This window comes from Erythrolamprus reginae, chromosome 8, assembly GCF_031021105.1.
Source record: "Erythrolamprus reginae isolate rEryReg1 chromosome 8, rEryReg1.hap1, whole genome shotgun sequence".
Classification (NCBI taxonomy): Eukaryota; Metazoa; Chordata; class Lepidosauria; order Squamata; family Dipsadidae; genus Erythrolamprus; species Erythrolamprus reginae.
Window position 1 is genome coordinate 25,669,967 of NC_091957.1, and position 18,472 is coordinate 25,688,438.

At 50.4% G+C, this 18,472-nt stretch overlaps 1 protein-coding gene across 9 annotated transcripts in view; it reads right to left on the reverse strand.

The window, feature by feature from the left end:
* The window catches only part of EIF4G3 (eukaryotic translation initiation factor 4 gamma 3), a 104,076-nt gene that overhangs the window by 55,727 nt on the left and 29,877 nt on the right, over window positions 1-18,472 (reverse strand). For 3 of the 9 annotated variants that reach the window (XM_070759375.1, XM_070759372.1, XM_070759374.1), the window contains exons 4-6: window positions 16,892-16,996; window positions 12,562-12,657; window positions 8,302-8,334 (exon numbers count right to left, since the gene is read on the reverse strand). In XM_070759375.1, coding sequence (XP_070615476.1) covers window positions 8,302-8,334; window positions 12,562-12,657; window positions 16,892-16,996 — 234 coding nt within the window. Of the gene's footprint in view, window positions 1-8,301; window positions 8,335-11,722; window positions 11,784-12,561; window positions 12,658-16,891; window positions 16,997-18,472 lie in introns of those variants that run through there. The other 6 variants (XM_070759378.1, XM_070759376.1, XM_070759371.1 and 3 more) reach the window with 5 other exon arrangements.

Sequence of the window (18,472 nt, forward strand, 5' to 3'; positions counted from 1 at the left end):
TCTCAATTCAGAGTGATGTCCTTTGGACTGCAGGGGTCCCCCATGGTCTTCATGCAATTCATAAACGAGGTGCTTCACCTTCACCTATACAAGGGTGTGTTTGTTTATTTGGATGAAATTCTGAGATACTAGAGGAGCACATGAACCTAGTGCGATAAATCTTAGAAAAACTTCTGTCTGCCAAGCTATAGGCAAAACTTTGCAAATGTGAATTTCACAAAACTTCCCATCTGGGATATCGCATCTCCACCTAGGAGAAAGAGGTAGATCCAGTAAAAGTGAAAGTGGTGCTAGACTGGCAGCCCCCATGCATTTGCAAGCAACTTCAAAAAATTTTGGGCAGTTCATCCCAGCGTTTGGCGAGGTGACACTGCCACTGACCAAGCTGATAAAGACTGGCCCATTGCCCACCAAGCCAAAGCCTAGGATGGGCTATGGCAGTGATGGCAAACCTTTTTTCTCTCAGGTGTCAAAAGCGTCTATGCACACACTATCGCACCTGCGTGAGTGCCCACACCCATAATTCAAAGCCTGGGGAGGAGGCTCTCTGGAGGCCAGAAACAGCCTGTTCCCCAAATTCTGGTTGGCCTGGTAGGCCCATTTTTTACTCTCCCTAGGCTCCAGAGGCTTCCCTGAAGCCTGGGGAGGGCAAAAATGCCCACCTCCTGGAAGCCAAAAATGCCCCCCCCACGAGCCTCTGTGTGAGCCAAAAATGAGCTGGCCAGTGTGCACATGCGTGCTGGAGCTGAGCCAGGGCAACGGTTCGTGTGCCGGCAGATATGGCGCCACCTGTGGCACCCGTGCCATAGGTTCGCCATCACTGGGCTATGAAATGCTGAAAAGCATTTGAAAGGCTAAAGCCCAAGAGCCGATCCTGCAACACCCCTACCCAGAACTGCAAAACTAATACACCAAGCGCAATACTTCAGGAGATTCAAATTCGAACTGAAGCACATCCCAGTGGGGAAGAATTTATTGGCCGACACCTTGTCGAGAAAACCACAATATGACAGCCAAAGGGAGTAAGGAGTCCACTCCACTATTCCCCTCACCAGGGGAAACAGCGGCCCCTGTCCTCACCCAGGGCCATGCCAGACAACCAAGTGCTCTTAATCAGGACAAATGGACAGAAACACTGAAAGCAGCCCTGCCTAGCGATTCCTGGTTCAACGACAACAAGGAGGTCTTGACGATGAGGGAAGGATTGGCCTGGAAAGGGTCCAAACTATACGTGCCTGCCAGCCTCAGATTGGAAGTGCTCCAACAAAGCCATGCCTCCAAACTGGAAGGGCATTTTGGATTCCTTAAAACTCTCCAATGAGTGTGGTGGCTGTTTTGGTGGCCAAAGATGAAAGCTAAGGTGGAGGACTACATAAGCTGTGCCCCCTGCATGACCAGGAAGCATTGGCCAAAGAAACCTCCTGGACTGCTGCAGCAAGTTGTGAACCACAGCAAGCCCTGGGAGATTGTCATGGACTGCATCATGGAACTCCCAGAAAAGTAACAGAAACACAGTTATTTGGACAGTTACGGACTTATTTTCCATGCAAGCCTACTTCATCGCTTGCTCAGGCCTACCATCGGCCAGAAAACTAGCAAAACTGTTCCTCAAGCACATCTACCGCCTACATGGCATCCCAAAAAGAGTAATCTATGACCGAGGCATGGAATTCACTGCCAAGTTCTGGAGGGAGTTCCTACGAGCAGTTGGATCCACACAAGGGCTCAGTTGGGCTTTCTATCTGAGTACAAATGGAGCAGCAGAATGTGCGAACGCAATGGTGGAACAAAACATCTGTTGTTATGTAGATTACCAGCAAGACAATTGGTCAGAGCTGTTGCCTTTTGCAGAAGTGGCATACAAGAATGCTGTTTATAGCAGCACTTTACTAATTCCTTTTCAGATTGCCAGCGGTAGGGAGTTTATTCCCATGCCTGAGCTATCTACGGAGGCTCCCACCTCAATGTCCCTGAAACGCTGAAAAAAGGATGAGAGAACACCAAGAAAGCACTAGCTGAAGTGGTGGAAACCTATAAAAAGCAAAAAGACAAGCACCTATTGTTCCAGCCCCCTTTCCGAGTGGGAGATAGTTTTCTTGTCCACTAAATACATCCGATTGAGAATACCTAGCAAAAAGCTGGGGCCAAAATTTTGAGGTCCATTCCTGCTAGTTAAAATTATCAACCCAGTCATGGTGAGCTTGCATTGATTAGAATATTGGGGAAAATTCACCAAGTATTTCATTGTAGCTTATTAAAACCAGTGACTGGGTCAAATATAAGACCACAAACCCAACAACCACCTCCCCTTGTAGCAATAATACAAGGCGAGACACACTATGAGGTGAAGAAATTTTTAGACTCCAGAATTTTTAGAGATCAATTACAATATCTAATCCAGGGGTCCCCAAACTTTTTACACAGGGGGCCAGTGCACTGTCCCTCAGACTGTTGGAGGGCCGGACTATAAAAAAAACCCTGCGGTTTTCTTAATGCGGCCGCCTTGAGGGAGGAGGAGGAGGAGGTGAAGTGGAGCAAGTCCCCAACTCCTTGCCGAGTTTTCTCTTTCTTTCTCTCTCTTCCTTCCTCTCCTTTCTCTCTCTCTCTCTCACTCACTTTCTCTCTCTCACTCACTTTCTCTCTCTCTCACTCTCTTTGTATCTCTCCCTCTTCCTTTCTCTCTCCCTCTCTATTCCTTTCTTTCTCTCTCTCTCTGTCCCTTTCTCTTTCTTTCTTTCTCTCACTCATTCTCTTTCTCTCTCTCTCTTCCTTTCTCTCTCTCTCTATATCTCTCCCTCTTTCTTTCTCTCTCTCTCTCTTTCTTTTTCTGTCCCTCTTTCTCTCTCTTGCATTCTTTCTTTCTCTCTCTCTATTGATTTCTTCCTCTCTGTCACTCATTCTATCTCTCCCTCTCCCTCTCTCCCTATATTTCCCTTTCTTTCTCTCTCTCTCCGTCTCTCTCTCTCTTGCTTGCTTTCTCTCTGTCTTTCTCTTGTTTTCTCTCTCTCTCTCACTATCTTTTTTCTCTCTTTCTTTCTCTCTGTCCCTCTCACTTGATTTTTTATCTCTCTCACTCACTATTTCTCCCTCTCCCCCTCTCTCCCTTTCTTTCTTTCTCTCTCTCTCTGTCCCTCTCTCTCTTTCTTTCTTTCACTCTTTCTTTCTTTCCCTCTCACTTGATTTTTCTCTCTCACTCTTTCTCTCTTGCTTTCCTTCTCTCTCTTGTTCTCTCTCTTGCTATCTCTATTTCTCTCCCCCCTCTCTTGCTCTTTTTCTCACTTTCTCTCTCCTTTCTTTCTATTTCGCTCTCTGTCTGTTGATCTCTCTCTCTCACACTCTCTTTCTCTGGCCGGGGGGGCAGGAAGGCATGGCACCGGCACATCCGCAACGGGCAGGGGCGGGGGCAGCCACGTCTCCCTTCTCCCACTGCCTATGTCTACCGCCGGCGCCTCCCGCCAAGTCGGCAGCCGGCGCTGCAGGTTTCTCAGGCGGGAGTTGCCACTTGCCTCCGGGCAGCCCATCCAGGCGGCCGTAGAAAGTGCAATAATCTCTGCACTTTCTACGGCCGCCTGGATGGGCTGCCCAGAGGGGAGTGGCAGCTCCCACCCGAGGAACCTGCAGTGACGGCCACCGGTGGTAGATATAGGTGGGAGAAGGAAAGGGAGCCACGGCTGCTCCCACCCCACTGCGGATGGGCGGGTGTTGAGCATCTCGGTTGTGGCCTCTCCACCCCCATTCCCCTGCCAGCCCGCCTTGCATGGAGCAGGGAATCTTGCCACCAGCATTTGCGGTGGGCGGCCGTGGCTCTTTCTCTCACCCACCGCCGTCGCCTCCAGCCAAGCCGGCAGCAGTCGCCGCGAGTTCCTTGGGTGGGATCTGCCACTTCCCACCAGGCAGCCCAGCCAGGTGGCCGTAGAAAGTGCAATAATCTCTGCACTTTCTACGGTTGCCTGGCTGGGCTGCCCAGAGGGGAGTGGTAGCTCCCACCGAGGAACCTGCAGTGACAGTCACCGGCGGTAGATATAAGTCAGAGAAGGAAAGGGAGCCGCGGCCACAGCCGCTCCCCCCCCCGCTGCAGATGGACGTGTGCCGAGCATCTCGGTTGTGGTCTCCCCACCCCCATCCACCAGCCAGCCCGCCTGGCGTGGAGCGGTGAGGCTCGGCACCAGCACATTCACAGCAGGCGGGGCGGCCGTGGCTCTTTCTTTGACCCACTGCTGTCGCCTCCAGCCAAGCTGGCAGCAGTCGCTGCGAGTTCCTCGGGCGGGATCTGCCACTTCCCTCCGGGCAGCCCAGCCAGGCGGCTGTAGAAAGTGCAATAATCTCTGCACTTTCTACGGTTGCCTGGCTGGGCTGCCCAGAGGGAGAGGCAACTTCCACCCAAGGAACCTGCAGTGACGGCCACCGGTGGGAGAAGGAAAGAGAGCCGCGGGCGCCCCCGCCCATCATGGATGGGCGGGTGCCGAGCCTCTCGGTTGTGGCCTGTACGCCCCCATCACCCTGCCAGCCAACAAGGGGATGGGGAGTGCGCACGCACGCACAACATTCAGAATAAGAAAAACCTTCGCCATTCAAAAAAAGAAAAACTTTAGCCGGCCTCACACTTTCGTCGCTCCCCGCCCCCAACTCCAACACCCAGCTCCATGTAAAATCTCATGTGCTGCCGCGGGCTGGATAAATTGCCTCCCCGGGCCGTAGTTTGGGGACCGCTGATCTAATCCATTAGAAAGGGTACTTGGGAGAAAAGATGGAATGTTTGGAATGTAAAAGCGAACAAGCTAGTTAAATAATTTCTTGGGAAATACCCAGACAAACTAGAGTCCATCCTCCCCTCGCCCAGGAGAAACATAGAAACATAGAAGATTGATGGAAGAAAAAGACCTCATGGTCCATCTAGTCCAGGGGTGGGCAATTAATTTTGCCATGGGGCCGCATGAGAAATTGGGATGGTTTTAGAGGGCCGGACTAATATAATTAACTCAGTTCTACCCAATACTGTAAGGACCCAGACCCTGGCCTGACCTAAACACACAGACCCACTCTACAGACCCCTAATTGTTTGCTTTATGGCAACACGGTGCACCACAGTCACTGCGCTTGAGTGTTTGCGTGGTTTTTGTGCTTGGCCGCTCTCGGTAGGAGGTCGGGGTCCGCTCCAGTGTGAGGATGAAAGAGCTCACCATGTCTGCCAGGAATCCTCCGGTTTCTGCTTTCCTGATGAATCATGAGGAAAGCAGGAACCGGAGGAGTCCTGGCAGACGCGGTGAGCTCTTTCATCCTCGCACTGGAGCGGACCCCAATCTCCGCGGACCGGTCACAGACAGCAGGCTGGCCAGATGCGGCCCGCAGGCTGCCCCTTGCCCAGGTCTGATCTAGTCTGCCCTTATATTATTTCCTGTATTTTATCTTAGGATGGATATATGTTTATCCCAGGCATGTTTAAATTCAGTTACTGTGGATTTACCAACCACGTCTGCTGGAAGTTTGTTCCAAGCATCTACTACTCTTTCAGTAGAATAATATTTTCTCACATTACTTCTAATCTTTCCCCCAACTAACCTCAGACTCTGCCCTTGTTCTGGTGTTCACTTTCCTATTAAAAACACTTCTCTCCTGAAACTTATTTAACCCTTTAACATATTTAAATATTTCGATCATGTCCCCGCTTTCCCTTCTGTCCTTCGGACTATACAGATTGAATTCATGAAGTCTTTCCTGATAAAGTTTTATGTTAAGACCTTCCACCATTTTTGTAGCCCAACTTTGGACCCGTTCAATTTTGTCAATATCTTTTTGTAGGTGAGGTCTCCAGAACTGAACACAGTATTCCAAATGTGGTCTCACCAGCGCTCTATATAGCGGGATCACAATCTTCCTCTTCCTGCTTATTATACCTCTAGCTATGCAGCCAAGCATTCTACTTGCTTTCCCTACCGCATGACTGCACTGTTCACCCATTTTGAGACTGTCAGAAATCACTACCCCTAAATCCTTCTCTTCTGAAGTTTTTGCTAGCACAGAACTGCCAACACAATACTCAGATTGAGGATTCCTTTTGCCCAAGTGCATTATTTTACATTTGGGAACATTAAACTGCAGTTTCCATTGCTTTGACCACTTCTCTAGTAAAGCTAAATAATTTGCCATATTACAGACGCCTCCAGTAATATCAGCCCTATTGCACAGTCATTGGCAAATAGGCAAACCTTCCCCTAACAGGGAGTGGTGGTTAAGAATGATGGGTTAATTCCCTATGTTATTCTCTTTCTTTTCTTGTAAGACACGGTCTTTTCCTGAGGGGAGGCCGGCTGTCAGGCCCAAGCCATTTCAGTTGAGGTCTTTGGCCTGCCACACCTTATGCTATTTTAGAATGTATCCTTAGCTGTTGGAATTTGAGAGTAGTTGCCTGAAGTCATCCTTTGTCTTTTCATGGAAGGAGATGGGAGTTGCTGCCAAGTTGGCAGATCAATGTGGTCAATGTGATGAATTTGGGGGTGGGAAGCCAATGGCTTGAACTTTCAACTGGGTGGAGAAACCCTTGGGACTTCAGATTCAGGTTTCCCCCAGATGTGCCACCATAGCTCTGCTAATAAATTGGAACTTTGCAGAATACTTTGCCTCACACTCTGATTTAATTAGAGATGCTATTTGGAACCCTGACATCACCACTTTTGGACTCACAGGGACTGGCTGCGGTCTGGAGATCTTGACAACAGCACCGGGCATCTTCTATTATGGCCAGCACATTAATCAGCACTTGGCAGGCCTCTAGCCCCCACAGTCCCCCCCCCTCTTTCACACAGAGTGGGAAAGACATAACAGGGCTCTAAACTTCAACTTGTGTTCCATTTTCCACTAACATCCAGTTCCGGGATCAGGCTGCCTTTAATTACTTCTGTGTTTTTATTTCATCATGTCCATGAAGATCAAAAGGTGCTGAACTACTGTTTTGTATGGTAACCTCTACACAATATTCATCAAGCGCATAAGCAGATGTGCAAGACGCATCCCATCTTTATGGTCCTGTCATGGAGCCCTCAGAGGGTCAGGAGGCCCTATTGATCCAGATCTGTGACTCTCCGCCCACTGCTGAGGAATGGCGGATGGGGGGGCTCAACCAAGATAGCCTCAACGTGCAACAGCCCGAGTGGTACTTTCCTAGTCTTCCATGACACAGAAGTGGGGGTCACAGAGAGGATATAAAAATGGAGAAACTTCTCTGAACTCTCTCTCTCTTCCAGACAAGGAATCCAGCCAAGCAGCAATCCTGGGTGGCACCCCAATATTAAGGGTTAAGTGGAAACTGGTGACCCAAGTTAAACTGTGCCGGATCTCACAATCTTCACCAGTACTTGCATTGAGTCTCACAGATGCTCGGGTCAGGCCAGGACACCAACCTCAGGTGACATTTCAGCTATCAGGTTTGCCGGTCTCTGTTCCGTGAGACTAGGGCCCTGCTTGCCTGACTGCAATTCAGCAGCACCGAGCTCTTCTCTACTAGACACAATCATCTCCCCACCCACCACCCACCCTACCCACCACCCACCCCAATCTGTATCCTGAACTTACACAATGGGAAGGAACAGAAGAGCAGCTTGCTACTGCGATTCCCCAAAAAGAAGACCCTGTGTTATATTTTTTTGAATCCCGAAATAAACGCTTGGCCTTATTTTTGGGGAGGTCTTATTATTTTGGGGCACATGGAGCAAGATGAGGCTCCTCCTGTCGTCTTACATGATTTCTGAAGGAAATGGCGGGAATCCACAGCAACTGAATGTAAACATGTCTGGGATAAACATAGATCCATCCTAAGATAAAATACAGGAAATAGTATAAGGGCAGACTAGATGGACCAGGAGGTCTTTTTCTGCCGTCAATCTTCTATGTTTCTATGACTGGCTGTGCATGCGGTGAAATATTTCCAGGGAGGGCTTATTATTTTGGGGAAACACGGTAGGAAACATAGGTTGGGGTAGGGGGTCAAGTCTTCCCACTCCACAGACTGAGACCTCCACCATCCTCTCAAAGGTTCTAGTAAGCACCAAAGATTACTGAGACCACCCTCTCTTTAGGACATGTGGAAGAGGGCCATTAGGGGGTTGTCCAGGAAAACAACAGAATTAGTAGCTTTTAGAAAGGGGAGGCGCAGAGACTGAGGTTAAGGCGCTTCTCAAAGAGCACCCTTGAGAATTAGCAGGAGGGCCAGCCAGCCAAAATGACCCCCCTCCCCCTCCCCCAAGCAATCTGCAGCAGAGGGAGAAAGAGGGAGGGAGGGTGGGGGGGTCAAGAAGGGTACCGTACCTGGTGGTGGGTAGGTCGAGGCCCGGCTGCAAACTGAAGAAGCGGGAGAAACAAAAACACACAAAAAAAGGGAAGGCACAGAGTCAGAAACACCACAAAAAGGCCAAAACGTCACACTGTATGCAAATGAAACCCAAGGGTGGGGGGTGGGGTGGGGGTATGGATAAATGAGATGAGGAAATAAAAGAGCACTACAACAGAAGCACAGCTGCAGCACACATAGGAGGGAGGGGCACGGATGACCCCAGCGGACACCCCCTCCCACCACACACGCACCCGGTGGGTGAACCTGTGGCCAGGACAGGGAGTTGCAGCCCTGGGAAAGCCCACCCCACTAGTGCATGGGGGCAGTCAGGCTAAGCAGCAGCTGGGAGCTGAACGTGGAGGAAGGAGAAAGGAGGCAAGAAAAGGCCTGCCATGCCCTGCCCCGAGATTCAGATTTAACAGTCCGGACTCTCGGTCAGCGGCCGTCCATCCAAAGAGTGACCAGCTTTCATCAGGAGCCACAGGCATCCTCTCCAGCACCATCTCAGCAGAAAGCACCAGGGAGAGCCGTGGGATGGGGGTGGGGATTGACGGTCATGATTTCCTTCTCCGTCCTCACCCACCCCGTTTTTATTTTATTTTTTTTGCACTCTTTTTCACCGTTCTGCCCTGTTGCGGACTAGGGAATACAGTGGTACTTATTTACGAACTTAATTTGTTCCGTGACCAGGTTCTTAAATAGAAAAGTTTGTAAGAAGAAGCAATTTTTCCCATAGGAATCAATGTAAAAGCAAATAATGCGTGCAACTGGGGAAACCACAGGGAGGGTGGAGGCCCTGTTTCCTCCCAGGAGATTCCTAGAGGGGCTTCTCCCTGCCTTTTCCAGCCCTGTTTCCTTCCAGGAGATTCCTAGAGAGGCCCCATGGGGGCTTCTCCCTTCCTTTTCCAGTTACAGTTTGGGAGGCTGGGGTTTCTAAGTGAAAAATTGTTCTTGAGAAGAGGCAAAAAAATCTTGAACACCTGGTTCTTATCTAGAAAAGTTCGTAAGTAGAGGCGTTTGTAGTTAGAGGTACCACTGTATTTGAAATAAATTCACAGTAACTGCAGACAGGACAATCTCAGGAGAAAAAGAGGTCTCCTCCTATTCCCTCTCTGGCTTGTGGAAATGCGAACAAAAACGGCAACAATCATTTTATTTGCCCCTGCCGGGGAAAAAAAATCCTATCCAGGAGACCGAAGGTGAGTGTGTTGAAAAAAAGAGAGGACAAGACAGGCAACAAGGGCAACAAGCCCCTTTTGTGATCCAATGTCTCTTCCTGGCGGGGGCGCTCTGAAGCCCCCAGGGCTGGAGGAGATGAGGGCCAGCCTTCCATTCAGCAAACAGGACTCTTGCCCCCCCCCTGCCCCCCCCCCCCATGCAAAACAAGCCTTCTCCAGCCCTCAGACCCGGCCACATCCGCCAGGAAGGGCCTCAGCTGCTCTTCCAGTGAAACGCAGGGCAGAAACGTGCCCCATCCCGCCACCCGGCCCCCTTTGCAAAGCCTTCTGGGAAACCTTGAAGATGTTAAGCTACGCAAAGAGCGCTCAAAACAACTTTAGGGGAAAGAAACAACCTAGCCTATTGTCCTGCCAGCTGCTGTCAGCTACTGCACACATCTTCCTCCAGAGGGAGCTGTAAGCAACAGAACAAACTGTAGTCAAGGGTGGCTCAGAGAGATTTCAAAGGTTCATTTCCTGGGCATGGGGTGGGATGGGGTGGGAGAAACAACTGGGCTCCCAGTGTCGCCTACTGGATAGAGTGTGGTTGGGAAGGGGATTCCAAAGCTTAAGGAAAGCCCCACAATTGGGAACTACTTTTCACTGCCCCAGCTGAGTGGTTTGGCAACTCCGGTCAAATTGCCATAAAATAGCAATAGCACTTAAGACTTATATTACCGCTTCACAGGGCTTTTACAGCCCTCTCTAAGAAGCGGTTTGCAGAGTCAGCCTCTTGCCCTGCAACCATCTGGGTCCTCATTTGACCCACCTCAGAAGGATGGAAGGCTGAGTCAACCTGGAGCCTGGTAGATTTGAACTGCTGAACTGCAGGCAGCCAGCAGTCAGCAGAAGTCACTCTAATCACTCGCTCCACCGTGGCTCATACAAACTGGCAGGTCAGTCCTCCCCTTCTGCCTCATGGGAGCTGGCACATGTGGCGAGACAATGTAGTCGGGAGGCATCACAGCTGCCCACACGTCTCGAAGGCCGAAAGAAATGGGGGTACATGGGCAGCCCTTGGAAAGAAGTCGTGCTGCTGCCCTTCGTTTAACCCTGCAGGGCAATGGACACAAGGCCACCTGTTGTGGCCCCGCACGCCAGCGAAGGACTGCTGTCTTCGGCACTACCAGTGCGACCCCCAGGCCGTCACGGACGTGCCAATTGGCGCGAGAGTTGGCTTCTCAGCATGTGAGTAAGTGAGATTTTGTTGATTTTCGCCAGAAGCAAAAAATCAGCTAAACCTGCCAAAATCTCATTCACGCAAGCATCTTCACACGAGATTTCGCTTGCTGCTCATGCACAGAAGCCAAATCTCTTGCAAGCGTGCGCACGTCAGGAACACGCAGCCGTGTGTGAATCCCGAAAATCGCTACCGGAGCGTAGCACCTGACCTTCTGGTAGAGTCCTATCTCTGCCGCCCACCCGAGCACCACCCAGGGACGGGGTGGGATTTTGGGCAGGTGGGATGGGTGAGAAACCAATGCAACCAAACCCAGAACAGAATGCAAGAGGGATCGGATAGCAGCCAAAATTGCATTTGTTTTGGACTTGCACAGGGAAAGGGGAGAATGAAATGTTACGTGAGCAGTTTTAGTCATGGGGTGGCAAATGAGAGGCAACAGATGGGGAGAATAATTGCACACAGGGTAGTATTTTAAGGGGGAGGGAATTGTTCACGACCACAGAAAAATGGCTGACAACTTTTCAGAGGCAGCTTCTACCCTGTTATCTTCTCCCGGGATCTGCGTTTTGAGGGGCTGTCGATCCGAGAGTAGGTTGCCAATTTGCCTCAATCGGTGCGATCCAAAGTCCAGGACCCCCTCCCCACCCAGTCAGGGTTAGGGAAAAAAAACGCCGTCAGGCTTTTGGGCTTTTCCTTCGGGGCAACTAGTTTGAGTTGGCAGTCCTGTCTCCATCCAGGTCTCCCTGCCTGAGAGTAATGGGCCTGAGCCTGCCATGCGTCAGGGCAGCCAACCCGAGCTGATGTTTTTTTAAACCCCCCCCCCCCAAAAAAAAAAAAGATCAGGGCTTTTCTGTAGATCAGTCAACAATGAGGGAGGATATTTAAAGTAAAAAAAAAAACCAAAAAAGGGAGTGGGGAGGGCGACAGAATGGAAGCAGTGCCATGGGCACGGACCGACTGTCTGCACGAAGGAGTACAGTTTGTCATATTGCTTACAAGGTAGTATTTTATCCAGCCTCTTCCCGCCAAGGACCTGTAAACCGGACTCTGTTCCAAAACTTTCCTCCGCTTCCAGGGGCCAAGAGAAGGGATGGGCACTGCTCTGCCGGGCTGTCAAGAGAACTAATTTAGAGAGGCGCTCCTGAGGCAGGTTCACCCCTTTCTTTCCTCTAGGCACTGAACCTTCCTTTACTCGCTTCTAACAAGTCCTCCAAAATTGTTCTCAAAACTTGGGGGGGGGGGTCAGTGCAGGAGGGGCTGGCTTAAGGAAGCACTAGCTGCAGGGTTCCCCTCCCTCAAAGCCAGAGCAGGCAGCCGGAAGCAAAAGGGCACAGAGCTTCTCCACTCCTCCGTCTCACAGCCCCACAGGTGGGTAGGTAGGTAGGTGAGGTGGTGACGGGGAAGGGCAGAGGACGGACAAGCTTCCATCTGTATCACAACAAGCTAGCCGCCGTTTTTGAACAGGTGCAAAATGGCCAAGGGTCACCAGGACGTGGGGCAGGGCGATGGCACCAAGCACCACACCAGTTTGCAAAAATCCTAAAGGTGCCGAGCAAGAATTCATCCGGGGGAAGCGGGGAGTAGGAGGTGGGGGGGGGGGAAGAGGGTGTTGCATTTACACTGCAGCGTGACAACACTTATCACAAGAGACGGGGGCAGAAGTGCACGGAGCCTGGAGAAGAGGAGCTTGCTCCGAGGAGCTCAGTCTTGGGTCCTCTTCCCCCTCCTCCCAAAGAACCGTGAAGCAGGGACTCCGCTGCTAGTGGGGGAGAGAAGAGGCCGGGCCTCCGTTGGACTGACACGCCATGCTGAGCCGAGAAGGGCTGTCTTCTTACCGGAGAGCGGGTCTGAGGCTGCGTGCTCATCGCCTGAGGGGCCTGGGGGTAGACCAGAGTGGTAGGCGCTGCGTTCTGTCCCGCGGGGTATGGAGCCTGCCGCAGAAAAGAGAAAAGAAACATTGGCAAAGGGATGGCGCCGATATTTCCTTCCACCCCTCCCCACGAGGTCTCTTTGACGGGCACCTATCCGCTTCCCGAATGCCCAGGCCTCTCTCCCCGGTTCCAAGAGAGTCTGGGCAACGAAAGGACAGAGATGGTTCCGTCTGAAAGCAGTAAAGGAAGGGGGTCTTGCAATCCCTGAATTCCAACCCCACCCTGGGCGGGCTGAGTTTCCTGAAAACTGCTCTTCCCGCAGAGTCTTCCAGGCAGACGGAGATGACTCGCTGGCCCCTTTTTGCCTTATCGTCCCTGGGTTGGCTTTCTGGCCTGCCTCCCCGTTTAAAGCCACACGTCCTGACGCCACATTCGACATAAAGAGGAGAGGAATCTTAGGTGGGGCAAGAGGACAGTCGTTTCCCCACCCCACAAGCACATCAAGCAGACAAACGGAACCGAGAGTCAACTCTTCCAGGAGAACCTAGGTCAACGAGAGCAAGAACCGATGATGGGTAAAATGTGCCTACATGTTTCATATCTGCAGAGACTCAAATTCTGTCACACCTGAGGATGAGGCAGCGTCTCTTATCCTGAGTCATCCTGCTAGTGATGGGCTGCTACCGGAACGATCAGTTGCCACGCTCCGATAGCGATTTTCGGGATGCGCTTGCAGCTGCGGTTTCCCGACGTGCGCACCCATGCGAGATTTGGCTTTTGCACATGCACAGCAAGTGAAATCTTGTGTGAAGAGGCTCGCGAGATTTCAGTGATTGTCACTGGTTTTTTTGCTTCTGTGCATGCGCAGAAGCAAAAATATTGGCAAAAATTGCCAAAATCACACAAGATTTTCCTTGCTACGCATGCGCAGAAGCCAAATTTCACACCACCTGACATATGCGCACCCACTGGGTGCCTGCGCACCTGCAATGGCCTCGGACGATACACCAGTCACCTCAAAGACAGCAGTCCTTCGCTGCATTCTACCCACGAAGCAATTAACCATCATACCATTCTTTGTAGACTACTCAATAAACCCAAATGCCCATCTGATCCTGCTTTGCCTTGACTATACCAACAAGCGGTAAGATACATCTAGAGGCAGGGACCAATTTGACTGAGTTGGCGTCTCTTTCCCCTGAAAGCAGAAGCCAATTTAGCTGTGCCATCAGGAGTGGGCAGGAAATCCTCCGTTTAAACTAGGGGGTCAACTAAAGCAGAGCCCTGTGCTACTCAAGGGAAGAAGGCAGGAAGAAAACCCTCAATCTCTCTTAGTCTGCTCTTCTCTGGTCAGGTCTCAAAAGCAGGCAGCAGGCCGAAGCAGCTAACCCTGGCTTGCTCATACCCTGGAGCAGCAACCCTGAAGGTTGCAGGCTCTTTGAAACGTTCCTCAATTTGACTCTCCTCGTTTGCAAAGCGCTCATCAAAAACAGCAACAGGACAGGAAGTCAGGGTTGCAAAAAAAAGAAACTTGTAGCACCTGAGTGTTGGGAGCTCACGAAAGGAAACCCCCCCCCCCATGCTTCAGCTTCCCAGGAATTTTCTCGCCACGGAGCCCTCCTCTGGCCCTCTCTCTTAGTCTGTCCGCTCAAGTCAGCCAAAGAGCAAGAACTATTTTTATCGGCTTGCCAAACTGGTTGATACCCACTAGGCCTACTGTGCAACAAGATCTCCACACTCCTAGCTGGGCTGGAAATAAACAACAGACATAACTCTGTTGCATCACTCTGTCTGTGTGTGTGTGTGTGTGTTACAAAATGCTGAGTCACAGGCAGCTCTTTCGTTTCCAAATCTCAACAGCACCAACGTAATGGAAATGCCCACACTCTAGGTGCCAGGAGGCCCTGCCAATTAGGCCCCACAATAGCAGTAAGACCTATACTGCTTTCATAGTGTTTCACAGCCCTCTCTAAGTAGTTGACAGAGTGAGCCTCTGGCCCCCAACAATCTAGATCCTCATTTTACTAACCTCGGAAGGACTGAAGGCTGAGTCAACCTTGAGCCATTGAGGATCGAACTCCTGACAGTGGGCAGAGTTATCCTGCAGTACCTCATTCTAACCACTGCGGCACTGTGGCTCATCCTCCTCACAATATCTTGACTGACTCACAAGCAGGGCCACCAAATCATCCCCTCAAGAGTTCAGGCCTGAAGCCCCCATTCACCTCTCTTGGGATTAAATTACGCTGTCCATGAATGCAGGAAGTTCCCAAACCGTGCCTGGCATCTTTCAGTGATCCTCGCCACTGAAATGGCTCAATTTGCAAAGGTTTCGCACAGTTGGGCCGAGCTGCTGCCAAAACGGCTCGCTCAAAGACCAGCCATCGCCCCCTCTCTGGGACAATGCCATGGCACTAAAGTTCCTGGAAGCCTCTCCTTTCTCCCTATCAAGAGCTCCAATAGCTATTTATGGAAAGGAAAACCTTTTTCTATATCCTTCAGTGATAAAAGCCGAACCAAATCTCGACAAATGTGACTTTTTGGAGAATCCCGGGGACATGAGAATACTGCAGCAGATACCGGAAGGTGAACCTACAGCCCTCTGAATGCTTCCCAAGGGCTGGGAATCCCAGGAGGATGGGACTCAGGCTCCCCTGGAGAAATCTTTCTCTCTTTTGGAGGAGACATTTAACCCTTTTCAACCACATTATGAACGAAATCAAGCTGGGGATTTCTAAATTACAAGCAAAATATTTTGAGGAGGCTGAAGAGGATTACTTGTGTTAAATTAACCCATTTAGACAGAGGTTCCTGAACTTTGGTCAGGACTCCCTGAAAAATCTCCACCAATTGAGGGTGGAAGGAGTGGAGAAGAATCTGAATTGGGCTTGTCTTAAGCCTAGCAGGACAAATTAACTCTGGGCTTTGATCCCACTTTTTACCCATGGAAGCCTGCTGAGACTACAACATTTTAGATAAAATATGATTGCAAGCAAATGATGGAAGCACTAGTTATATTAGGGGGGCACGGATGGATGGGAGGGCGGGGGGGACATGACTGCACTTCCCCCTAACTCTGATTTAAAGTAATTAGTGAAGCTTACATCTCAATGGCTCTTTTTTTTCTTTAATGAGGGAACACAGACAAAAGTACAGAGCCTGACAAGCATGCAAATAAGGTGCCAGATTTCTGTGGAAAGCCAGGCCAAAGAAGATTTGGAGGGTGGGCTTATTTATCCAGAAGCTTGAAATCCCCAGTTACCAAGCACCTCCTTTGCTGGTCCTTCCAGTTCCCGATTAGCCGCCAGACCTTCCCTCCTCAAATGATGCAAGCGTTTTTCCTGTTACTTTATACGCAAAGTCCCGTGGCAGCTTTGAAAAGGCAGATGAAACCCAAAACGGCTCGAGATGGGACCATCCCTTCCCAGGGTTTCTAGATTTGGAAACAGACTTGAAAACAAGCAGGCATCCCCAACCCACGGATCGTGACAACCGAGAAAAGCAGCTTTCCGTCTGCCAACACATTCATGCCACCAACTGGACCACAAGCCCAAACAGGGACGGAGGAAGTCCGCTGTATTTTCTGGAACTGCGGAAATGGGACGAACAACGAGGAGGAGATTTTTCCTTCTCCCCTTCCTCGGAGATCTCCCAAAAATGGAAAAAAGGCTGCAAAGAACGGGGCCCTTGGGTGTGCGTAGAAGACCGGTACGACTGAATTCTTCTAAGCCATTTCTTAGACCAGGTGGCTGATTTTCTTATCTTCCTTTCTGGGCAGCAAATGAGGTCTGGTTTGCACCATCAACTCCTTTCCCTGCCCAGTCCCCAAAGGTGCAGCTAAACGATTCTTCACCTTCTAAGTTCCCCATTTGGGGAGCTCAGAACCGAGGCCAGCAGGAGCAATGGAGAACCCACCGGGCCTAAAGAACAAACCGTTCCCGCCTCGACAGTTACTGCCAAGGCCAGGGAAACGCAACAAGCAGCTTCCTTCTGCGGAGGAAAGAAACATCACCACCCTGCTCAGAATTTCATGGGAGCACCTTGGATCTTAAGCTTCCCAAGGCTGAGCAGTAACACAGCCAAAATTCCACGGATACCTCCCAGCCCCAAAGGCCGACCTGTCCTCCATAGCCAAAGTTACACGGCCTGCACGAACCTCTGCGCAGAGTCCCCTGGCCCACACACGGATCTGCAGGAGGGGGCCGTGCGTGTCGACACGACAAAATCCGAGACCAGGCTTGGTCCAGTGAGCATCACTGGATCTTTTTTTTTCTTTTTTCCTCTTGTGACTCACCATCCCACATCCCAGAATCCTTTGCACCAGTTCCCTTGGATCTTCAAAAAGACTGCTGGCTCTTGGGTGGGGTGGAAAGCTTCTGTCCCTCCTCCCTCCTGGCTGCTGGAGCGAGAGTGAAAGAGAGTGACAGAGTGAGAGAGAGAGTGAGTGAGTAAATGAGAGAGGAGGAAAGCGACAGGGGGCAGAGAGACAGAGAGAGAGAGGGAAAGAGAGCAAGAGGGGCAGAAGGAAAATGGGCAACAGGGGAGGTGCATCTTCCTCTCTCCAATTGCTTTGCAGGATCTCGGGGGTGGGGGTGCTGCAGGCCCTGAGAAAGGGGCTCTCCTTCTCCATCTCTCCAACTATTAAGCACAAAGAGCAAATTCAGCTTTCCAGGATGGTCCTTCTTCTCCTCCTCAGCCTGGGAATGATCCCAGCACAGAGCTGGCAACTTTCTAGTTAACATTGTTAGGACTCTGGTCCAATCAGTTGGGTTGGTGGCAATATATAAACCAACAACGGATGCCTGTAAGTTTAACTGTGTTGATGTATGTAGTTTTAACTCTATGCTATTTCCGATTGGTTATGTTACAGGTTGCCATAAGAGGGAGCTAGAGATCATAGCGCTCTCTCTCTGATATGCTTTCTATGACATTCTATTCTCTGTTGTATCTAAGCTGTGTTTATGCCTTGGTATCTTTGTTCACTGACACAAACAACTGGAAAGAAGACTTTCTATTTGGAAATTCTTTGGATTGTTATTCTGGCTATTCCGTGTATGACCTGGACTGTTCATCAGATTGTGCTGTTTCTTAAAGTAAACTTTAACTCAAATTGGTGCGTGGGGCTGAAAAATTATTCATAACTGTTCTCATAAATGTTTCCATGTGCATGTCCTTGTTATTCAACCGTTACTTTGTGCATACATTAACAAACATCAAACCACGGCCGGGGGGGAGGGGGCACAGGTATTTATCCACCGGCTTTCCTTGGGATCCCCAATAACCCTCTTCTACTCTAAACTGCTGGGGGCAAGGGCCATTTCCTAAAGCCCCTATTGGCAGCACACAAACCCTTTTCTCCAAGAAGCCATCCGCTTGTTCTCGAGCCGTGGCTGCATGTGGGTGTAGTAGGAAAGGGGCAATTAAACACGTTGAGACAGGCCATCTTTTGGACAGAGCATATCAAACACCCTCCCCAGAGAAAAGGCAAAAGGGGGAAGAGACCCCCATCAGTTGACTGAGACCAGGGGCTCAGACACCTTCCTGGAATCGGCTCGCCAAAGCATCTGCAACCGAACAGGCACAGCACTGACTTTTAATGCCAATAAAAGCATGTACAGGTAGTCCTCGACTTACAACCATTCATTTAGCAACCATTCCAAGTTACAACGGTGTTGCAAAATGTGACTCAAAGAGGAACGTTTTCTTTCACATTTTCTACTTTTTTCAGCCTCCCCCACCCCCATGGTCATGGGATCAACGTTCAGAGGCTGGGCAAACCGCTTCATGGATTATGACCGTTGCCGTACCCTGCTCTCAGGTCACATGATCCCCTTCTGACAAAGCCAAGTCGACAGGGAAGCCAGGCTCATTTAAC